Source organism: Neoarius graeffei, chromosome 24, assembly GCF_027579695.1.
Source record: "Neoarius graeffei isolate fNeoGra1 chromosome 24, fNeoGra1.pri, whole genome shotgun sequence".
NCBI classification, from domain to species: domain Eukaryota; kingdom Metazoa; phylum Chordata; class Actinopteri; order Siluriformes; family Ariidae; genus Neoarius; species Neoarius graeffei.
Window position 1 is genome coordinate 46,502,130 of NC_083592.1, and position 21,067 is coordinate 46,523,196.

Below are 21,067 nucleotides of genomic sequence, written 5' to 3' on the forward strand. Positions count from 1 at the left end.
CTATTTTGATGTTTGAAGTAAACATTAACTGAAGCTCTTGATGTGTATCTGCATGATTTGATGCATTGTGCTGCTGTCGAGGGATTGGCTGATTAGATAACTGCATAAAACAGCAGGTGATTGGGTGTTCTTAATAAAGTGGCCGGTGAGTGTAGTTTTATCGATTAGATGTGACATCATTATAATAAATAATAATGTTAAGATATCAGTAGAGAAGAAAACGACATGACATCATTTCTAAAGCTGGCTTCTCCCTTTCTGAATATGATGATAAACTTTTTCTAAACATTAACTAGGACTAGTATGTTCATTCTTAACCTTTATATCTGTCTCAAACCTCATTTATATCCTGCCTACAGCGTTTAGATCCTCTCAGTGGTCAGCACAAACGCTACCAAGACAATATTTTCTGACCATTTCTCATCATTTACATTGCTGTTTCATTATCGAATACATTTTTTTAAAACCGTTTTGTAATTTATACACAAATGAAATAACATAGTGTTACATTTCCCTTTTGCTATTCAAAAACTGTATCTCTTGAATAAACATACTTACGTCGTTTATTATTTCATGTCATTTTGATAGATTGTGTTCACGTACAAGGTGTGTTCTCAGAACTGTGATTTCCTCTTACAGAGATTATGAACGATGTCATCAAGAAGGTGAAAACTAAAGGAGAATGGAAGGTACATTTTTCCTCAAGCGCTGATGGGGAAGAATAAATCGACATGCTTTTGTACATGACCAAACACCTCGTATAATGTGTCACTTGCAGTGAATTTGTTACGGTATGTGCTGAACAGGGGTAGGTTTCCCGATAACGTCGCCCTTTCGAGCTAGAGAGAGAGTTGAGAGACTCTCTTAAGCAACAAACATCGTCTCTGTACGTGGTTTTCCTGAACTCACTCGTAAGAAGGAGTCTAAAGAGCAACAGGACAAAGAGCGTCTTTGCAATACGTGTCCTCGATATTGAGGTATTTCACTCACGTGACCAAGTCATGTGATGCTGCCATTTTGGACGGCACGGCTCGAATCAGTTTGAATGCGAGGAAGGCGACAAACAAAAAACATAAAAGAAAAAGGAGCGAGATGCAGAAAACACCATCACTATCCAGCGACGTAGGGCATTTACAGGGCGAGCAGAGGGAGAGGTATTTGCAAAAATTGAGGTTAGCAGGCTTAGAGAACGACGTTTACCTGCTTCCACCAGGATTGTTCACTGACGTACGGAAGTACATGAAGCCCTCGTCTTTACCTGACTTCGGCCCACATGATCTGTATACCTATGTCGTTAAAAACCCATCGCCATACACAGGTATTGATCTGAAAGCGTATAAGAGTTTGGATGCCTACAAATATTTTGTGTCAGGCTGGGTAACATGCCTACATCAGCGGGTCGTCCCTGGAGCCGGTGGTCGCCATCTTATTACAGCTAAGGTTTGTTCACATTTTCATTTACTTTCGGTCCTCAGGATAAACAAAATGTTATTAAATGTCATTGAAATAACTTCTTAGTCTGTTGAGACATGGCCCGTTATAAATTTGCTGTTACCAGGCAATGACCAAAAACTGTATTATTAGGGTCGGTGTAGTTGTAGCAGTGTATTAGCAACTAGCTGTTAGCACTAGCTAATGTCAACAACATAGTAGCTGGTATGTTACTGTAGCAATATTTACGTTCAGTCATTTGGATGACTGTTAAAACCTTTCAGTCTCAAGTTTTTCCTTTACTGGATTTACTAGTTTACTGAGCCATCGTGCGCTAGCCGGCCAAGCCAGGAGCCATCGCGCGCTCGCCGGCCAAGCCGGGAGCCATCGCCCGCTCGCCGGCCAAGCCGGGAGCCATCGCGCGCTCGCCGGCCAAGCCGGGAGCCATCGCCCGCTCGCCGGCCAAGCCGGGAGCCATCGCGCGCTCGCCGGACAAGCCGGGAGCCAGCGCGCGCTCGCCGGCCAAGCCGGGAGCCAGCGCGCGCTCGCCGGCCAAGCCGGGAGCCAGTGCGCGCTAGCTCAGTAAACTAGTAAATCCAGTAAAGGAAAAACTTGAGACTGAAAGGTTTTAACAGTCATTCAAATGACTGAACGTAAATATTGCTACAGTAACATACCAGCTACTGTTGTTGACATTAGCTAGCTTGCCGTCCAAAATGGTGGACACCGGGCGTCACGTGACCCTGTGACGTCAGGTGAAATACCTCAATAGGCATTAGTGGTTGCTAAAGGCAATCGTACTGTCGTTGCTGAAGGCATTAGTAGTTGCTAAATCCAGCCGATAAGGTCACATGACGTTTGTTTTTAACCAAAACCTAATGAAATATAAAGTGTTTAAAATAAGATAATATATAGTATCATCTGGAAGCATTACATATATAATGTGGTAATTAATTAATGAAACTATTTTATGTTTTTCGCAATTTTTTTTTATTCCAAGCATGTTTTTAATTAAATGAACAAATATTTACATGAAAGAATGAGCAAATAATAAGCTAAATAATTCGGTAAATGTGTTCCCCGTGCTCGCTCGTTTCACTGTTACCCCCGATCATGCAGTCAGGATTATTTCAACTGTTATCCACAATGCCAAGTGGGCAGTTCTCTCTTATAAGTGCAAGTGTGCAGAGAGAGAGAGGTTTTGATCTGTGTGTAGTGTGTACCTACGAAGGTTGAATTGAACTCCTGCATGCAAAAGTTTGGGCACCCTTGCTGAAAATGTGAAAGTAAGCAGAAGATGAACTGATCACCAAAAGGCATAAAGGTAAAGATGACACATTTCTTTTCAGCGTTTTCTGCAAGATTTGTGTATTATTTTTGTTTTGTACAATTGGAGAGTGAAAAAAGAAAAGGAACACCATGTGAACGTTTGGGCACCCCAATACATTTGAGTTCTCAGGTAACTTTTACCAAGGTTCCAGACCTTAATTAGCTTATTGAGCTGTGGCTTGTTCAAATTCTTCGTTAGGAAAGGTCAGATGATGCAGATTTCAAAGCTGTATAAATTCTCTGACTCCTCAAACTTGTCCCTAAAATCAACAGCCATGGGCTCCTCTAAGTTAGCCTGGGCCCGCCCATCCTAAGCGTGACGCAACACGAGGGCCTGTTGCGAGCTTAGTCTGGCAAGGCAAGCTATCTACAGCTCTTCCAAGCTCCCGAAAAATCGGGAGCCAATCAACTTTGAGCATCTCCAATGGCCCTGGGTAGAGGCGTGTTCAAGGCAGTGACGTAGTAGAACTGCGACCGGAAGCCATAGATTGTTTACAGAATCTATGCCAGAAGCGCTTCATTCACTAGAAACATTACGAACATGGAGCAGCGGCAAGCCTTTGACACAGCGGTAGATGCTGTATTGAAAGCATTCAATGGGAAGTTCTCATTGAAAACGGAGCAAAGAGCAGCCCTGGAGGTATTTATCTTCTTCCTGTTACTCAAGCAGTTTCCGTCGCGTCACATACGTCAGAGGAAAGAGTGATGTGATTGGTTTAAGCTTCGTCACAGCCTTTTCTGGCTTCGACCAGTAGCAAACTGAGGCATTTCAGGGAGGCGGGTCAACCACGCCTTTGGGAAACGGTTGGGTTTAATATCTTTGCCAGACCAAATGCTCGCAGAGCTTTGAAGTCGCGTTAGCCAGACTACCTCTAAGCAACTCCCTCGCATTCTGAATAATAAAATAATTGACGCTCACAAAGCAGGAGAAGACTACAAGAACATAGCAAAGTGTTTTCAGGTAGCTGTTTCCTCAGATCGTAATGTTATTAAGAAATGGCAGTTAACAGAAACAGTGGAGATCAAGGTGAGGTCTGGAAGATGAAGAAAACTGTCTGAAAGAACTGCTCGTTGGATTGCTAGAAAGGCAAATAAAAACCCGTTTGACTGCAAAAGGCCTTCAGAAAGATTTAGCAGACCCTGGAGTGGTGGTGCACTGTTCTACTATGCAGCGACACCTGAACAAATATGACCTTCATGGGAGAGTCATCAGAAGAAAACCGTTCCTGTGTCCGAGCCACAAAATTCAGCGTCTGAAGTTTGCAAATGAACATCTAAATAAGCCTGATGTATTTTGGAAACCAGTCCTGTGGACTGATGAAATCAAAATAGAACTTTTTGGCCACAATGTGCAAAGGTATGTTTGGAGAAAAAAGGGTGCCAAATTCCAGGAAAAGAACACCTCTCCAACTCTGAAGCATGGGTGTGGATCGATCATGCTTTGGGGTTTTGTTGCAGCCGGTGGCACAGGGCACATTTCATTGGTCAAGGGAAGCATGGATTCGAATAAATACCAGCAAACTCTGGAAGCAAACATCACACCATCTGTAAAAAAGTTGAAGTTAAAAAGAGGATGGGTCCTACAATAAGACGATGATCCAAAACACACCTCAAAATCTACAATGGAATACCTCAAGAGGCACAAGCTGAAGGTTTTGCCCTGGCCCTCACAGTCCCCTGACCTAAACATAATTGAAAATCTGTGGATAGATCCCGAAAGAGCAGCGCATGCAAGACAGCCCAAGAAACTTGTAGAACTGGAAGCCTTTTGCAAGGACGAATGTGTGAAAATCCCCCAGGTAAGAACTGAAAGATTATTCGCTGGCTACAAAAAGTGTTTACAAGCTCTGATACTTGCCAAAGGGGGTGTTACTAGGTACTAACTATGCAGGGTGCTCAAACTTTTGCTTCGGGCCCCTTTCCTTTTTTGTCATTTTGAAAATGTAAAAGATGAAAATAAAAAATAGTTTTTGCTTAAAATATAAAGGGAATGAGTCATCTTTAACTTTATGCCTTTTGGAAATCATTTCATCTTCAACTTGCTTAACTGTTCACAGTAACAGCAATTTTGACCAGGGGTGCCCAAACTTTTGCATACCACTGTATACACACACGAGGGTAAGTCAAAGAGTTCTAAAACAAATTGAAAAAAAAAACTTTATTGATGAAAATAACAAAGCTATTTCTCTACATATCCTCCATTTAAGTCTAAACACTTCTGCAAGCGGTGTTTCCATCAGAGAATTCCTTCTTTGTTGAATTCTCGGGGATGTCTTTCACACCTTTTGAAATTATAACATCTATCTTAGAACTTTTTGACTTACCCTCATATATATATATATATATATATATATATATATATATATATATATATATATATATATATATAATCTCATTATCTCTAGCCGCTTTATCCTGTTCTACAGGGTCGCAGGCAAGCTGGAGTCTATCCCAGCTGACTACGGGCGAAAGGCGGGGTACACCCTGGACAAGTCGCCAGGTCATCACAGGGCTGACACATAGACACAGACAACCATTCACACTCACATTCACACCTACGGTCAATTTAGAGTCACCAGTTAACCTAACCTGCATGTCTTTGGACTGTGGGGGAAACCGGAGCACCCGGAGGAAACCCACGCGGACACGGGGAGAACATGCAAACTCCACACAGAAAGGCCCTCGCCGGCCACGGACAGCGCTAACCACTACACCACCATGCCGCCCCTATATATATATATATATATATATATATATATATATAGGGGCAGTGGTGCTTGAAAGTTTGTGAACCCTTGAGAATTTTCTATATTCTGCATAAATATGGCCTAAAACATCATCAGATTTTCACACAAGTCCTAAAAGTAGATAAAGAGAACCCAGTTAAACAAATAAGACAAAAATATTATACTTGGTCGTTTATTTATTGAAGAAAATGATCCAATAGGTGCAGAAATGTGTCTCATTTATGACACTAAATTAGTTAATCATTTGCCTAATGGAGTTAAATTTAATTAAAATATGGCGACATCAGTGTGACATTATGATATCCATACGCAATTCCATAACATATTGAAATATATACATAATGTTTAGCATATATTTATTTAATAATTAACTCGATCAGAATTAACACCATCAGCAGATTCAGCACCACTGTCCCCTGTTGCCTGTGAGAGTCCTTCGGAGGCGCATGCACATTCTGTGTATTTGGCGGTGTGCGAGTCGCTCTTTGTTTTGAACGAGTGGTCCGAATTTCTCGTAAATTCTGAGCAAACTAAAGGACTACTTGGGCTACGATGTTGTTTGGAAAAACCACGCTAGCTTGACGATGGATCTTAAGAGGTCATTTAAGACTCTCTTAGTGTTAAGAGGCGTTCGGGAAACCCACCCTAGTCTGGTTAATAATGAACTGTGTGACATACTGTTCATTCTGTCTCAGGTGCTGGTGGTAGACAAACTGAGCATGAGAATGGTGTCATCATGCTGCAAAATGACAGATATTATGTCCGAAGGAATCACAAGTAAGTTCAAACAGGTACACACTCTACATTATGTAGCCACTTTATCTGGGAATTTATCTGAATTGCAGCAGAGTCTGAAATTCCAGATGCACTAAAAGAACTATTTATATTTTACTATTTTATTAAAATATAAAACATTTGGGGTATACTGTTATTGTAAAATAATTAAAGACGAGGTGGGGTCATGTGACTCAAAGTAGAGCTCCTGTTACAACCCAGATTTTATTTTCTATTTTCCAATAGCATCCTGAACAGTTTTATTCCTCTTATACCACAGCAACTTGCCAAAGCTAACAATTTTTCATATGTTTAAGAACATGTTGTGCTTTTTATCCATTTATAGTTACATTTAATGTTGTGGAAAGTCCATGAAACAAGTTAGTACCAGTTATCACTTATTACAGCTATAAACAGGCATTGTCTCACCAACTGCTGTCCCTTGAAGGAAATAAGACAGAAATGCAGCTTGTCATGTTACCAAGAAACAGGAACGTGTACATTTTTTTTATCCTGAAGACTTTTTCATGATGGAATTTTTTTTTTTTACAAAGTCTGACAAAGTCGGAGTCAAAGGGTTCAACATATCAATGATTATATGTTTTTTTTTAATCTGTTTATTATTATTATTATTATTATTATTATTATTATTATTATTATTATCATCCTTGGATTATGTGGAGTGTCCACCATACAAGCCTATCACTAGCGAATTGTTACTATTAGAGCTGGGACTTGAGCTCAGCCAAAACTTAGCCAGACACCAAAAAAGCAACAGGGCAAAGGATTTTGCAAGGGATTAGCGGCAGGCTGCCAGGTCACTCCGTTGTGTGTAGCTGTCGATGTTGATTTTAAAAGTAACGAAGTAAATTACACAGGGAAATGAATACTTAAGTCTGAGTGAAAAATACTGTCATGAGCATGTGTGGAAGAAGAGTCTGGAGACAGAAATCTTAGTTTCTCGGTCGTTAGCCTGTGCTACTTGCTCTCGATAGCACTGGCTTGACCGCTTTATTATCATTTGCTTACACTACTGATGAACGCTACACCGGCTGGAAAGTTACTTCACTGCTGTGCTGACGGCGCCGAATCGTTGTTAAGCTAGCGTTGGCCTTTGAGGAGGCCTAGGGCGATAAATTTTTGGTTCCGCCCACTATAAATCAAAATCTGTTTGGTTAATTCATCTGTCACTTCCTACATAAACATACACTGCCATGGCCTTCTGTCCCAGCAATGAAGTCCTAACCAATGAGTAAGCCAGCTCTAAACTCTTCTCAGCCTAGAGACCGCAAACAAAAAAAAATCTCATCGGATAGCATGATTTTAATGTTTTCAGGACAGTAACCCTTTCATTTCTGAAGCAAATTTGATAGAAAATGAGGCCAAATTAGAAGAGAATAATTATCATGAAATGGTGAAAGAATGAAAGAAATTAAATATAACATTTGAAATGCTGAGATGTTTGGGCCTTCTCTGAACGCCTAGACGGCCCTGATCGTTCCCCTCTGAAGCCTATAAACTCTTGACATAATAAGAGAATTAACCAAATGAGTGCATTAATATAAACCTGTAATTTGAACTACTGTCAGAGCTGCTGTTAGAGAAAATTAACCAATACGCTGTGACAAATCAGATTTAAGTAACAGCACTGTAGTATTTAAACAAAAATGTATTTATGATAATGGTATAAAAACACATTTTGGTACACTGTAAACCCGAATAAGTTGAGTTTACTTAAAAAAATTGAGGAAAGTGGTTGCCTTAAAAAAAAAAAGTAATTATTAATGATTGAATTGAGTACCTTAAACTTACAATCTTCTGGTAAGTTTAAGGTACTCAATTCAATCATTAATAATTACTTATTTTTTTTAAGGCAACCACTTTCCTCAATTTTTTTTAAGTAAACTCAACTTATTCGGGTTTACAGTGTAGTAGACGCCATATTGTGAACTTTGAACCACACTGAAAAAAGCTAGATTTGTCCCTCTCTCTTAGTCCACATTTACATAAAATGCAAACATTTGTTCTTTACAAAGGGAATAAGACAGAATAAAGACATACACAGATGTACGAACACACACTTACAGTATTTCTGCCGCACTAATTTACACCCTATTCCCAGTTGCGATATTATTAAGTATATTTTTGTTCTTTTTCTTCCTCTGCTGCAGTTGTTGAGGACATCACTAAACGCCGTGAACCTCTTCCTACTATGGAGGCCATTTATCTTTTAAGTCCCTCTGATGAGGTTGTTATCATCACTTTCATCATCTTTCATGAGTTTATCATAAAAAGGCAGTGATTTTAGTGTTTCTTTAAAGTGCTAGTCTTACGAAAATGACATCACCCCTGGAAATTATACCTTATAAAACTAGTTAAATAGTTTACTTTCTAAATTGTATTTTAATACGAGACCAGGAACATGTTCTATTTAACCGGTAAAGTTTGACTCTTTGAGTCTGCCATTACACGAATGCGTTCCTGGTAAGTTATTGTTAATTCAAGGGAAGTGACATCATACGCGCAACGCTTGAAAGTTCGCTGCATTTCTGGCTTTGTCTGCTTTGCAAAATGTAGCACATTTTTCATGATTTTTTTTTTTTAAATTCCAAAACAATACTAAAACCAAAGCATGCCTCCTAAGAGGCGTGTCGTTCAAGGCTGTTCAAGTGTAGCCGATAAAAAAAGTGGAATTTCAATCCATTATAGCCTAAAGCCGGCTGGACACTTACAGAATGAATGGGTTCGAGTTGTACGGACGAAGAAAGGTAATGTCAAGCCGACAGGATGGTTTGATGTCTGCTCCATACATTTTGAAAAGATGAAAGAAATTTGTGAGGCAAATTCACATAGAAGGATTTGAGCGACGTCTGGTACCCAGAGAAGTTCCTACAATCTGGAAACAAAAGTCAGAAACGCCATCTCAAAGAGCTCACCCACCGCCACACAGTAAGTGTCAAACTTGTGTTTAGCCTGTTGCTTGAATTTATTAGTTGTCCTTAGTCAGATCAGTAACGTTCTAAGGTAGTTTCTACGTGGACAAATACTGTATAATACTTAGATAGACGACAGACAATTATGCCGCTTTTCCACTACCAACGCGGCTGAGTCGGGCTGAGCCATGCCATGCTGAGTTGGGCTGAGTCGAGCTGAGCGGGGCTGTTGGAGTTGCATTTCGACTACAACCGCGCTGAACCGTGCTGGCTGGAAGTGGGTGGACACATTGGGTGGAGTTAGCGAAAGTGGGTGGACGTCAGGTGATGTCGTTAGGCGGCGCAAACAATGACATCAGTGATCTTTTAAGCGGATAATAAACAATAAACATGGAGTCGTTAGTGTATCTGGTCTTGGTGCTGTGGCTTGTTGTCACCGACAATGCAAACAGATACTGGCAAGAGCGTATAGATGAGGCGAGGCGCATAAGGCTTCAGAAATTCTCGTAATTCGTAATTCTTCTTCTTCCGGGTTTACGGTGTTTACAGATCCCAGCGTGCTCGCGGGGCATGTGTGGGCATGTGAGGACACTCCTCCTCACCAATCAGTGCACAGGGGAGTGTCTGCTCACGCCACTAGCCCCACTCGGCTCGGTTTGGCTCGCTTCAGCCCCACTCCAAAACTGTGCGAGTTTTGGGTGCTAAGCAGGGCTGAAGCGAGCTGAGTCGCGCCGCTCTGAGGTAGTCGAAACGCGAGCCATGTCGGGCTGAAGTGAGCTGAAGCGAGCTGAAGTGAGCTGAAAAAGGGTAGTGGAAAAGGGCCACTACTGATCTAAAAGCAAACAAAAACATGCTTACTCTGAGTCACTTCTTCATCCTTGTTGTCGTAAAGTTGTGTCGCTTTACAAAAGAAGACAGTGGCGCATATGACGTCACGTGCAGCACCGCTGACCTAAAAATTGCTGCGATCTAATGGCGGAGAAGCTTTTAGTGATTTTTGGAACAGAATTCAAAGGCAAAAAAATTCTTTTTCGAACCAATTTTTTATTTATTGGTGAACTTTACAACCTATTTGAGCATATCATGCACAGAAAACCTGGGATTTGATGATGTCATTTTCGTAAAACTAGCACTTTAAGCATTATGATGATGCTTCTCAGAAAACAAAGCAGCTACCAATTACTGGTGCTGTTATATAATACAGTGGTGCTTGAAAGTTTGTGAACCCTTTAGAATTTTCTATATTTCTGCATAAATATGACCTAAAACATCATCAGATTTTCACACAAGTCCTAAAAGTAGATCAAGAGAACCCAGTTAAACAAATGAGACAAAAATATTATACTTGGTCATTTATTTATTGAGGAAAATGATCCAATATTACATATCTGTGAGTGGCAAAAGTATGTGAACCTTTGCTTTCAGTATCTGGTGTGACCCCCCTTGTGCAGCAATAACTGCAACTAAACGTTTGCGGTAACTGTTTATCAGTCCTGCACACCGGCTTGGAGGAATTTTAGCCCATTCCTCCATACAGAACAGCTTCAACTCTGGGATGTTGGTGGGTTTCCTCACATGAACTGCTCGCTTCAGGTCCTTCCACAACATTTCGATTGGATTAAGGTCAGGGCTTTGACTTGGCCATTCCAAAACATTAACTTTATTCTTCTTTAACCATTCTTTGGTAGAACGACTTGTGTGCTTAGGGTCGTTGTCTTGCTGCATGACCCACCTTCTCTTGAGATTCAGTTCATGGACAGATGTCCTGACATTTTCCTTTAGAATTCGCTGGTATAATTCAGAATTCATTGTTCCATCAATGATGGCAAGCCGTCCTGGCCCAGATGCAGCAAAACAGGCCCAAACCATGATACTACCACCACCATGTTTCACAGATGGGATAAGGTTCTTATGCTGGAATGCAGTGTTTTCCTTTCTCCAAACATAACGCTTCTCATTTAAACCAAAAAGTTCTATTCTTGTCTCATTCGTCCACAAAACATTTTTCCAATAGCCTTCTGGCTTGTCCATGTGAGCTTTAGCAAACTGCAGACGAGCAGCAATGTTCTTTTTGGACAGCAGTGGTTTTCTCCTTGCAACCCTGCCATGCACACCATTGTTGTTCAGTGTTCTCCTGAGGATGGACTCATGAACATTAACATTAGCCAATGTGAGAGAGGCCTTCAGTTATTTAGAAGTTACCCTGGGGTCCTTTGTGACCTCGCCGACTATTACATGCCTTGCTCTTGGAGTGATCATTGTTGGTCAACCACTCCTGGGGAGGGTAACAATGGTCTTGAATTTCCTCCATTTGTACACAATCTGTCTGACTGTGGATTGGTGGAGTCCAAGCTTTTTAGAGATGGTTTTGTAACCTTTTCCAGCCTGATGAGCATCAACAACGCTTTTTCTGAGGTCCTCAGAAATCTCCTTTGTTCGTGCCATGATACACTTCCACAAACATGTGTTGTGAAGATCAGACTTTGATAGATCCCTGTTCTTTAAATAAAACAGGGTGGCCACTCACACCTGATTGTCATCCCATTGATTGAAAACACCTGACTCTAATTTCACCTTCAAATTAACTGCTAATTCTAGAGGTTCACATACTTTTGCCACTCATGGATATGTAATATTGGATCATTGTCCTCAGTAAATAAATGACCAAGTATAATATTTTTGTCTCATTTGTTTAACTGGGTTCTCTTTATCTACTTTTAGGACTTGTGTGAAAATCTGATGATGTTTTAGGTCATATTTATGCAGAAATATAGAAAATTCTAAAGGGTTCACAAACTTTCAAGCACCACTGTAAGTATCTGAATGTACTAACTGTATGTGGAAATAGAGGATATGGTACATAGTAACATTATATTTTATTACAATATATACACTGATGGGTGACAAATTAAAGGAACATCTTGAATAACTGAGTAAAGATGCTTCCAAAGAGGTGCATGGATAATGGAATAAAGCATATAAAAGCGTGTTATGTTGGTTCATTAACAGGGAACGCTATTCAGTCATACAGATGCAGAACTGGCTATGTTTCAATAAGAACAGTGACTAAAGTTGATATCCGCATTTAGATCTATGGGAAAGACTGTAAGCAGGGTTGGAAATTGGGTTTGACGATGATGCTATGTGTGAAGAACAACAAGGTGACAGAATGTCGGTGCAGGGTGAGATCAGACTGTCAACAACTCTACAGAAGAGGGATATCATTGTCAGGTTTCAGTGCTTAAACTTGTCATTACACAGCCTAATGTACATGTGCAGACGCTGGCTTGTAGAGATATGGAAAAAAGGGATAGTTAGATGAGTCATCCTTTGTCATATTCCTCACAAGTAGACACACCAAGAGAACGGTACAGGCCTGATTCCTCCAAGATGACTCCACCGCAATCCACAGGACATTAGGGCTTACAAAAGAGTTAAAGAGGATGGGAAAGATGTAAATCATACACTGTAGCCTTCACAGTTGATCAGCAATGTGAGATTTTGGAGCAAAGTGTTTTTGACAGTGCTCTCCAGCACTATAACCAAAACACCAAAATATCTTTTGGAAGAACTTGGGTACCAAGGTATATTGAAGCTGTTCTGGCAGCTTGTGGTGGTCCAACACCTTACTACTTATTGCTGTTTCCTTTAATTTGTCACAGAGTCTTCTTCTTTTGGCTACACTCTCAGAAAATAAAGTACATTACTGTACATTTAGGGGTACAATGGCTTGTCACTGTGGCAGTACCCTCTAAGGTATTTATTTGTACCTTTTATATACTGCTTACTGCGAGCTGGCCTAGTGGTTAGCGTGTCCACCTCTTGATTGGGAGATTGTGAGTTCTACTCGCGTTCAGGTCATACCAAAGACCATCATAAAAATGGTACCTACTGCTGTCTGGCAAAGGCATGCTGCAATATAGATGTGAATGGGGAGTCAAACTCTCGTGGTTACCAGAGGACTAGCCCCCCACTGTATACCTAGCTGTATAGGTGAGAGGCCGAGGGCTATGGAAATGGAGATCAGTGTCACCCAATGCACCTTAAAGGCCTGGTTAGTACTGGGACGGTAGACTGCCTGGGAAGACCAGGGCATGGTGCGGGAAGGACTTTAGATATACTGATTGGGAACATATATGTATCTTTTTGGCCCTAAAAATGAACACATAGTTACCTTGAGGTCCAATAATAAACCCTAGGGGATACATTAGTGTAGATTGTACCTTGGAGAACAGAAATGGAATTCTACTGTTCCCCTATTTCTGACAGTGTACTCCTGGTCCTTCTGCCTCTTCCTCTGCCACACCAACCACCTGCATCTCCTTTCTCACCACATCCATAAACCTCCATTTTGGCCTTCCTCTTTTCCTCTTGCCTGGCAACTCCATCTTGAATGAATGAATGAATGAACCCTTTATTATCACTGTACCAGCGAAATTGACCATCAACCTGTCCTTACATACACACATACACACAATTGACAGAGGGGGAGTAGACAGGACAGGAAGACAGGGATAAAAGAAAAATACAGAGTAACATGAGGAGAGGGGAGGAGAAAAAAAAGCAACCCCCACACTATGCTCCTGTGAGGAGTACAGTGTGGGAACATTAAAAAAAAACAGTACATAAGCACAAAATAACTCAAGTACACTTTGCAACATGAAAACTCGGGACTTGGGGGGGGGGCAATCGGGGGGGTAAAAAAAAGGGGGGAGAGGTGGGGGGAGGGGAGGAGGTAGAGGTAACCCAGCGCAAGCAAGCAGCCGTCCGCTCCTGCAGCCATGATGGCGCTGGTCATGCACCCACTTGTCACACTGGGAGTGAAAACAGTGACCGCGGGAAGAGGGGGGAGGAATACGAGAGAGTCTAACAGCAGTGACCTCCGGGGGGGAATTGTTGTCCCAGCAACGGCCTTGGCCAAGGCCAGTGCTGTCTGGGAGAGCCGAAAACAGATAAGATTGTATGGTCTTTGGGTCGAGCAGATGCATTCCTTTACACACCTACTCTGATAGTCCAGACTGGTTTCTCAAATCCATTTTCCTCTGCAAAGCCGAAAGCTTCTCCAAGATGTTGTCCATATTGTGGTTCAAGTTCTGAATAGCCACAGTCTGAGTGCCGACAGCTCTGTCCACCGCTTCAATCATGTCAGGCAGCTTTATGGGGCTTTGAACAGCTGTCAACGTTTTCTGATTTCCTCGATAAACCAGGGCAATGCCTAATCCAATCAGCAAAAGTCCTGTAATCATGGTTCTGAATAGGTAGATGTCTTCAATGTCCTCCACAGAAAGAACCACCAGGCACATGACCCGCCACTTCTCCCACGCGTCTATCAATGTTCCGGCAGGACAGGCTGGTTCCCCCGAACCCAGGCTTCTCATCGAGAAGATTGTGTCAATTGTATGAAGAGACCAGTTTATCAATTCCATGGTTTTTAGTTTGGAGAGCAGTGCGGAGAGAGTCTCTCAAAAGTATAGACACTAGACAGACAAGACAGCAGAAGCAGGAAAGATAAGGGAAGGGAGAGACAGAGAATGCGACCACCTTCCGTGAGAGCACGGAGAAGAAAGCATCCTTCAAACTAGCCATCCGTCCACACCAACTCAATCTTGCCTCTCTTGCTTTGTCTCCGAACCGTCCAACCTGAGCTGTCCCTCTAATATACTCATTCCTAATCCTGTCTATCTTCGCTACTCCAAATGCAAATCTGAGCATCTTTAACTTTGTCGCCTCTAGCTCTGCCTCCTGTCTGTTCATCAGTGCCACCATTTCCTCACTACCATCTTGTAAACCTTTCCTTTCACTCTAACTACTTCCTTTCTGTTACAAATCCGGACACTCTTCTCACCCACTCCACCTTGCCTTCACTCTCTTCACCTCTCGAACACACTCCCCGTTACTTTGAACAGTTGACCCCAAGTAAGTAACAGGGAGTGCGGTTAAAGAGTAAACTGTATAATAGTAGCTAGTCAATTGCATCTCCAGTGTCATAAGTGCAATGAATGTATTGTTGTGATCATGTCTATGATTTGTTTTTACAGTCAGTGGAGGGACTCATTAATGATTTCAGAGATCCGCGTGCCCCAGCATACAGAGGAGCTCATGTCTTCTTTACAGACGGTGAGTCTCTGGAAGGATTGATACCTCATGTCAATATCTGGTACCATTTCAGTCAGCATTCACAGCTCACCTCTCCTCTGATTGTGCTTGATATGATACAAACTATTTAATGTCTTTATCCATAATATCAGGTAAGACATAGTGACATTCCAAGTGAGAACAATAATGGTTATATTTTTTTAAAAAGTCCTATTAGTTTGCTAATTTTCCCAGGTGTTTTTGCTCACTCACATATTGAGCTCAAAGATACATGAAAGTAATGTAATTAGTAGTCAGAATAAATTATACAATAGATTATGACTGATATTTACAACAAATGTGGTTTCGAATGGAGCTTTGGCATTTCTGGAAGGAGATGCTGCTGTGTGTGGAAGGGACTGAAAGTGATGGCAGGATTGGAGAGAGTTTTTTTTTAAAAGAGACATTTGTTTTTTTCAACAGCTCTGGAAAGAAAGAATGAAAGGAAGGAGAGAAGGAAGGAAGGAAGGAAGGAAGTAGTAGGAAGGAAGGAAGGAAGGAAGGAAGTAGAAGAAAAGAAGGAAGGGAGAAAGGAAGTAGAAGGAAGGAAGGTGGTAGTAAGTAGGAAGGAAGGAAGGAAGGAGGAGAAAGGAAATAGTAGTAGGTAGTAGTAGGAATAGTAGTAGGAAGGAAGTAAGGAAGGGAGAAAGGAAGTAGTAGGAAGGAAGGAAGTAGAAGAAAAGAAGGAAGGGAGAAAGGAAGAAGAAGGAAGGAAGGTGGTAGTAGGAAGGAAGGAAGGAAGGAAGGAAGGAGGAGGAGAAAGGAAGTAGTAGGAAGGAAGGAAGGAAGGAAGGAAGGAAGGAAGGAAGGAAGGAAGGAAGTAGAAAAGAAGGAAGGGAGAAAGGAAGTAGAAGGAAGGAAGGTGGTAGAAGGAAGGAAGGAAGGAAGGAAGGAAGGAAGGAAGAGAAAGGAAATAGTAGGAAGGAAGGCAGTAGTAGGAAGGAAGGAAGGAAGGAAGGAAGGAAGGAAGGAAGGAAGGAAGGGAGAAAAGAAGTAGTAGGAAGGAAAGAAGGAAGGAAGGAAGGAAGGAAGGAAGGAAGGAAGGAAGGAAGGAAGGAGAAGAAAAGAAGGCAGTAGTAGGGAGGAAGGGAGGAAGGAAGGAAGGAAGGCAGGAAAGAAGGAAGGAGTAGGAAAGAAGGGAGAAAGGAGGTAGGAGGAAGGACAGAAGTAGGAGGAAGGAAGGCAGTAATAGGAAGGAAGGAAGGAAGGAAGGAAGGAAGGAAGGAAGGAAGGAGTAGGAAGGAAGGAAGGAAGGAAGGAACGGGAAGGTTGAATAAAAAGTTGAAAGAAAGGGATGTATGAAAAAAGAAAGAAAGAAAGAAAGAAAGAAAGAAAGAAAGAAAGAAAGAAAGTGTTAGGTTTTGATCTGTCTGTACCGAAGGAGGTTGAACTGACAGCCTATGATCTAGGAATGTAGACCGTCTGCCACCTAAGAGATTCTGCCTCATGGATCGATCCGGGAGCAAACAGTCACTGACCCAGACACAGCTGCTCAGAGATGTTTCTCAGTTTATTGTAGAACAAACATGAGAATATATTCGCATTCAAGAGTGCATTGTCGCGATGTGATTGGATGATGATGGTGACAATGATTTAATCAATGAAGTTATCTATGCATAACGTAAACGTGATGAAGCATTACATCACTGGTTTAGACGACACTACTGTATGAAAGAAGAGAGACATTATGTACCATTACATCACCCATCAGGATCATAGTCTTATGAAAAGAAGAAATACATTACTGGTCAACATAACCTTCATTAAGCAGAGAGCAGAATGTGTGAGTGAAGATAAATCTCAAGGATTTAACTCACCAAAACAAGTAGCAATCAGAACAGCCTGTACCAGTTTCAAGTATGCCAAACAAATCTGTCTGTCAGAAAGAAAGTAGGAAGGAATAAATGAAGGAAGGGATGGACAAATGGAAATATTTAACAGAAGGTTGAAGGGATCTGTGGAGAATGAATGAATGAATAAATAAATAAAGAGCAAGTGAATAAGAAAAAAAAAAGAAACTGGAAAAAATGAGAAAATAATACACCCTTTGTTCCAGAAAGCACTATAATTACAGCTGTTTGGTGATTATTTTTTAATCTTTAATCAGACGTTTTTATGTCCTTTTTTCAGCGGTCCCAGACTCTTTGTTCAGCCTCCTCACTAAATCCCGAGCAGCCAAAGTGATAAAGACTCTGACCGAGATTAATGTCGCCTTCCTGCCCTATGAGTCACAGGTTAGCATCTGCACGGTGTGAATGAAGGAGCTCTGAACTCATGATGGAATATTCCAGATGGCTCTTCTTCAATCCTCTGCTGTCATCCTCTATAATAAATCCTGTGACTAGCTGTAATGACTGGCCCTGACCCTTCCCTAATCCTGCATCCCATTGGCTAACATCCTGCCATCAAACAGACGGTGGGAGTGTGAGAGGGTTTACATGTGGGACAGATTGTGGTCATGTGACCTGGGACAGGACAGTGTATTATGAGAGAGTGAGAAAGAAGGAGGCTCAGATTGTTACTGACCATGCGTTAATCCGCTACTGCATTAGAGGATTAGCTTGCAAACCTGATGACCCAGAAGAGCAATAATGCGTAGTCCTAGTGAGGGATTGGGGGGTAGTTGATGGGGTGGTTGACTGGTGGGGTAAAAATTCAGCAAACGCACAAATCACTTGTCTAAGGTAGAAACTGAAGTTCGCACATATACAAGGTTTTATGGAAAGCACCAGGAGTTTGGGGGTTAATACCTACTAATGACTAATGGATAATTACTCAGTAATTAATAATAAAATAATGGTTTGGTACTTCCTTATGAGTTTAGCAGCAATTACAGTCTTAAATAGCTCCTGGAGAACAACGACAGAATTCAAATTACTGACAGAATTCATGCAGGTTGTGTACATCGATGGTCTTTTCTGTGTGGTTCTCAAGGTGTTCTCCATGGACAGTTTCAATGCCTTTCAGGACTTTTACAGCCCATTTAAAGCAGATGTGAAAAGCCAGATGCTGGAGCGCTTGGCTGAGCAAATTGCCACCCTCTGTGCCACCCTGAAAGAATATCCAGCTGTCAGATACAGAGGGTGAGAACACACGCATGCGTGCGCGCACACACACACGCACACAGATGTTTGTCTTATTATCCTCATCAGGCCCGTTCACTGACATAATTAGCTAATTAATGCTATCTATGCTACACCAAAATCTAAGCCTAACCTTAATCTCAGTAAACAAAATAATAACTTTTATCTACCTATATATGAGTTTTCTTCTTGGAGACCAGCCAAATGTCCCCACAAGGCTTCGCTGTGGAGACATTTGGGCCTATATTTGCCTACCAGTACCTTCAATACAATAACACAGTAAAGTATTCTGGCTTCTGCCAAAGCCATGATTTATTAATATAACAGCAGAAAGTTTATTTGCAACTTCAATCAGAACAATGGAGTAGTGTGATTATTTTTCTTATAAGAGCAAACCCTGAAATGATTTGCCAACAATCCCTTTTTTTAAATATCTTTTTAAGAATGACATCATACATTATACACATTTATACAACCCTACTTCCAAAAAAAGTTGGGACGCTGTGTAAACCGTACATAAAAACAGAATGCGAAGATTTGCAAATTATGGACACCCTATATTTAATTGAAAATAACAAAGGCAACATATCAGATGTTTAAACAGAGAAATTGTATTGTTCTTTGAAAAATATATGCTCATTATGAATTTGATGTCAGCGACACGTTTCAAAAAAGTTGGGACAGGGTCATGTTTACCACCGTGCTGCATCACGTCTTCTTTTAACAACACTCTGTAAACATTTTGGAATTGAGGACAACAATTGATGTAGATCTATCCATCCAGCCATCCATTATCCGTAACCGCTTATCCTGTGCAGGGTCACAGGCAAGCTGGAGCCTATCCCAGCTGACTATGGGCGAAAGGCGGGGTACACCCTGGACAAGTCGCCAGATCATCACAGGTCTGACACACAGAGACAAACGACCATTCACACTCACATTCACACCTACGGTCAATTTAGAGCCACCAGTTAACCTAACCTGCATGTCTTTGGACTGTGGGGAAAACTGAAGCACCCGAAGGAAACCCACGCAGACACGGGGAGAACATGCAAACTCCACACAGAAAGGCCCCCGTCGGCCACTGGGCTCGAACCCAGAACCTTCTTGCTGTGAGGCGATAGTGCTAACCACTACACCACCGTACCACCCAGTTGGTGTAGATTTGAAAGTGAAATGTGTCCCATTCTTGCCTGATGTACAATTTCAGTTGTTCGACAGTTTGGGATCTCCTTTGTCGTATTTTGTGCATCATAGTGCACCAAATGCTTTCAATGGGAGAAATGGAATGCAGGCAGGCCAGTTTAGCACCCGGACTCTTTTACTACAGAGTCATGCAGTTGTAATATGTGCAGAATGCCGCTTGGCATTGTCTTGCTGAAATAAGCAAGGCCATTTATTCCATGATTTGCAAACAATCACATTCTGTTTTTTATTTACAGTTTATTGTACAGCATCCCAACTTTTTTGGAAATGGGGTTGTAGTTACATTTAATGTTGTGTCCACAAACAAGGCCATTCCTGTTATCACTTGCAGCCTCTATTGCTAGTTTAATGGAATGTTTTTTCTGTGATAATTCTAATGGTAAAGCTAATTATATTTTGATGGTAAAAAGCTACTCACCGTGGGTCGGCACAGTGGTGCAATAGTTAGTAACGCTGCCTTACAGCAAGCAGATCTTTCTGTGTGGAGTTTGCTTGTTCTCCTCGTGTCTGCGTGGGTTTCCTCCAGGTGCGCCGGTTTCCTCCCACAGTTCAAACACATGCAGATTAGGTCAACTGGCTACTCAAAATTGTCCATAGATGTGAATGTGAGTGTGATAGATTGGTGACCTGTCCAGGGTGTACCCTACCTCTTGCCCAATGTCAGCTGGGATTGGCTCCAGCTCACCTGTGACCCGCAATGGATAAGCGGTATAGAGAATGAATGAACAAATGAATATTCTACTCATGAAGGAAGGCCAGCTACTTAAACACAGCACTATACTAATTTTAACTAGGTTGCTTCTTAGTTTATCATGAGTTGGCCTAGTGGTTAGCGTGTCCGCTTCTTGACCGGGAGATCGTGAGTTCTACTTGCGGTTGGGCCATACCAAAGACCATCATAAAACTGGTACCTACTACCATCTGGCTAGGCACGCTGCAATACAGATGTGAGTGGGGAAGTCAAACTCTTGCGGTTACCAGAGGACTAGCCCCCCACTGTAACCCTAGCTGTATAGGCGAGAGGCCGAGGGCTATCGAAATGGAGATTGATGCCACACCCATGTGCCTTAAAAGAGTTGGTTAGTACTGGGACAGGAGACTGCCTGGGAAGACTGGATTCTGGTGTGAGAGAGACTTGGACTTCTTAGTTTAGCTAATTGCACTTTTCCAGCAGTATGCATTTGACATACCGGTAAGTTGTTAAGAAGCAAGCCAACCCCATAGCAAGAGGATTTGGCCTGGCGCCATTTTCAGTAAGGCAAATCCGTGTTACATTTTCCGGATTCACACCAGCTGAGATCCGCACCTTGAAACAATTTGCTAGCACGATAATTAATTCATCACACCCAAATGATGAGGCCTGGGTTGGGCTGTTGTGCATAACTAAGCTGGACCAGATTTTAAGGATGGTCTGTGCCAGATGCAGGCT

General features: G+C 41.8%; 1 protein-coding gene across 1 annotated transcript in view; it reads left to right on the top strand.

Moving 5' to 3' along the window:
- Nucleotides 1–644: 644 nt before the first annotated feature.
- The window catches only part of stxbp1b (syntaxin binding protein 1b), a 35,900-nt gene continuing 15,477 nt past the window's right edge, over nucleotides 645–21,067 (top strand). The window contains exons 1-6 of the mRNA XM_060906721.1: nucleotides 645–689; nucleotides 6,203–6,284; nucleotides 8,453–8,529; nucleotides 15,253–15,331; nucleotides 17,480–17,583; nucleotides 18,284–18,432. Coding sequence (XP_060762704.1) covers nucleotides 645–689; nucleotides 6,203–6,284; nucleotides 8,453–8,529; nucleotides 15,253–15,331; nucleotides 17,480–17,583; nucleotides 18,284–18,432 — 536 coding nt within the window. The remainder of the gene's footprint in view (nucleotides 690–6,202; nucleotides 6,285–8,452; nucleotides 8,530–15,252; nucleotides 15,332–17,479; nucleotides 17,584–18,283; nucleotides 18,433–21,067) is intronic.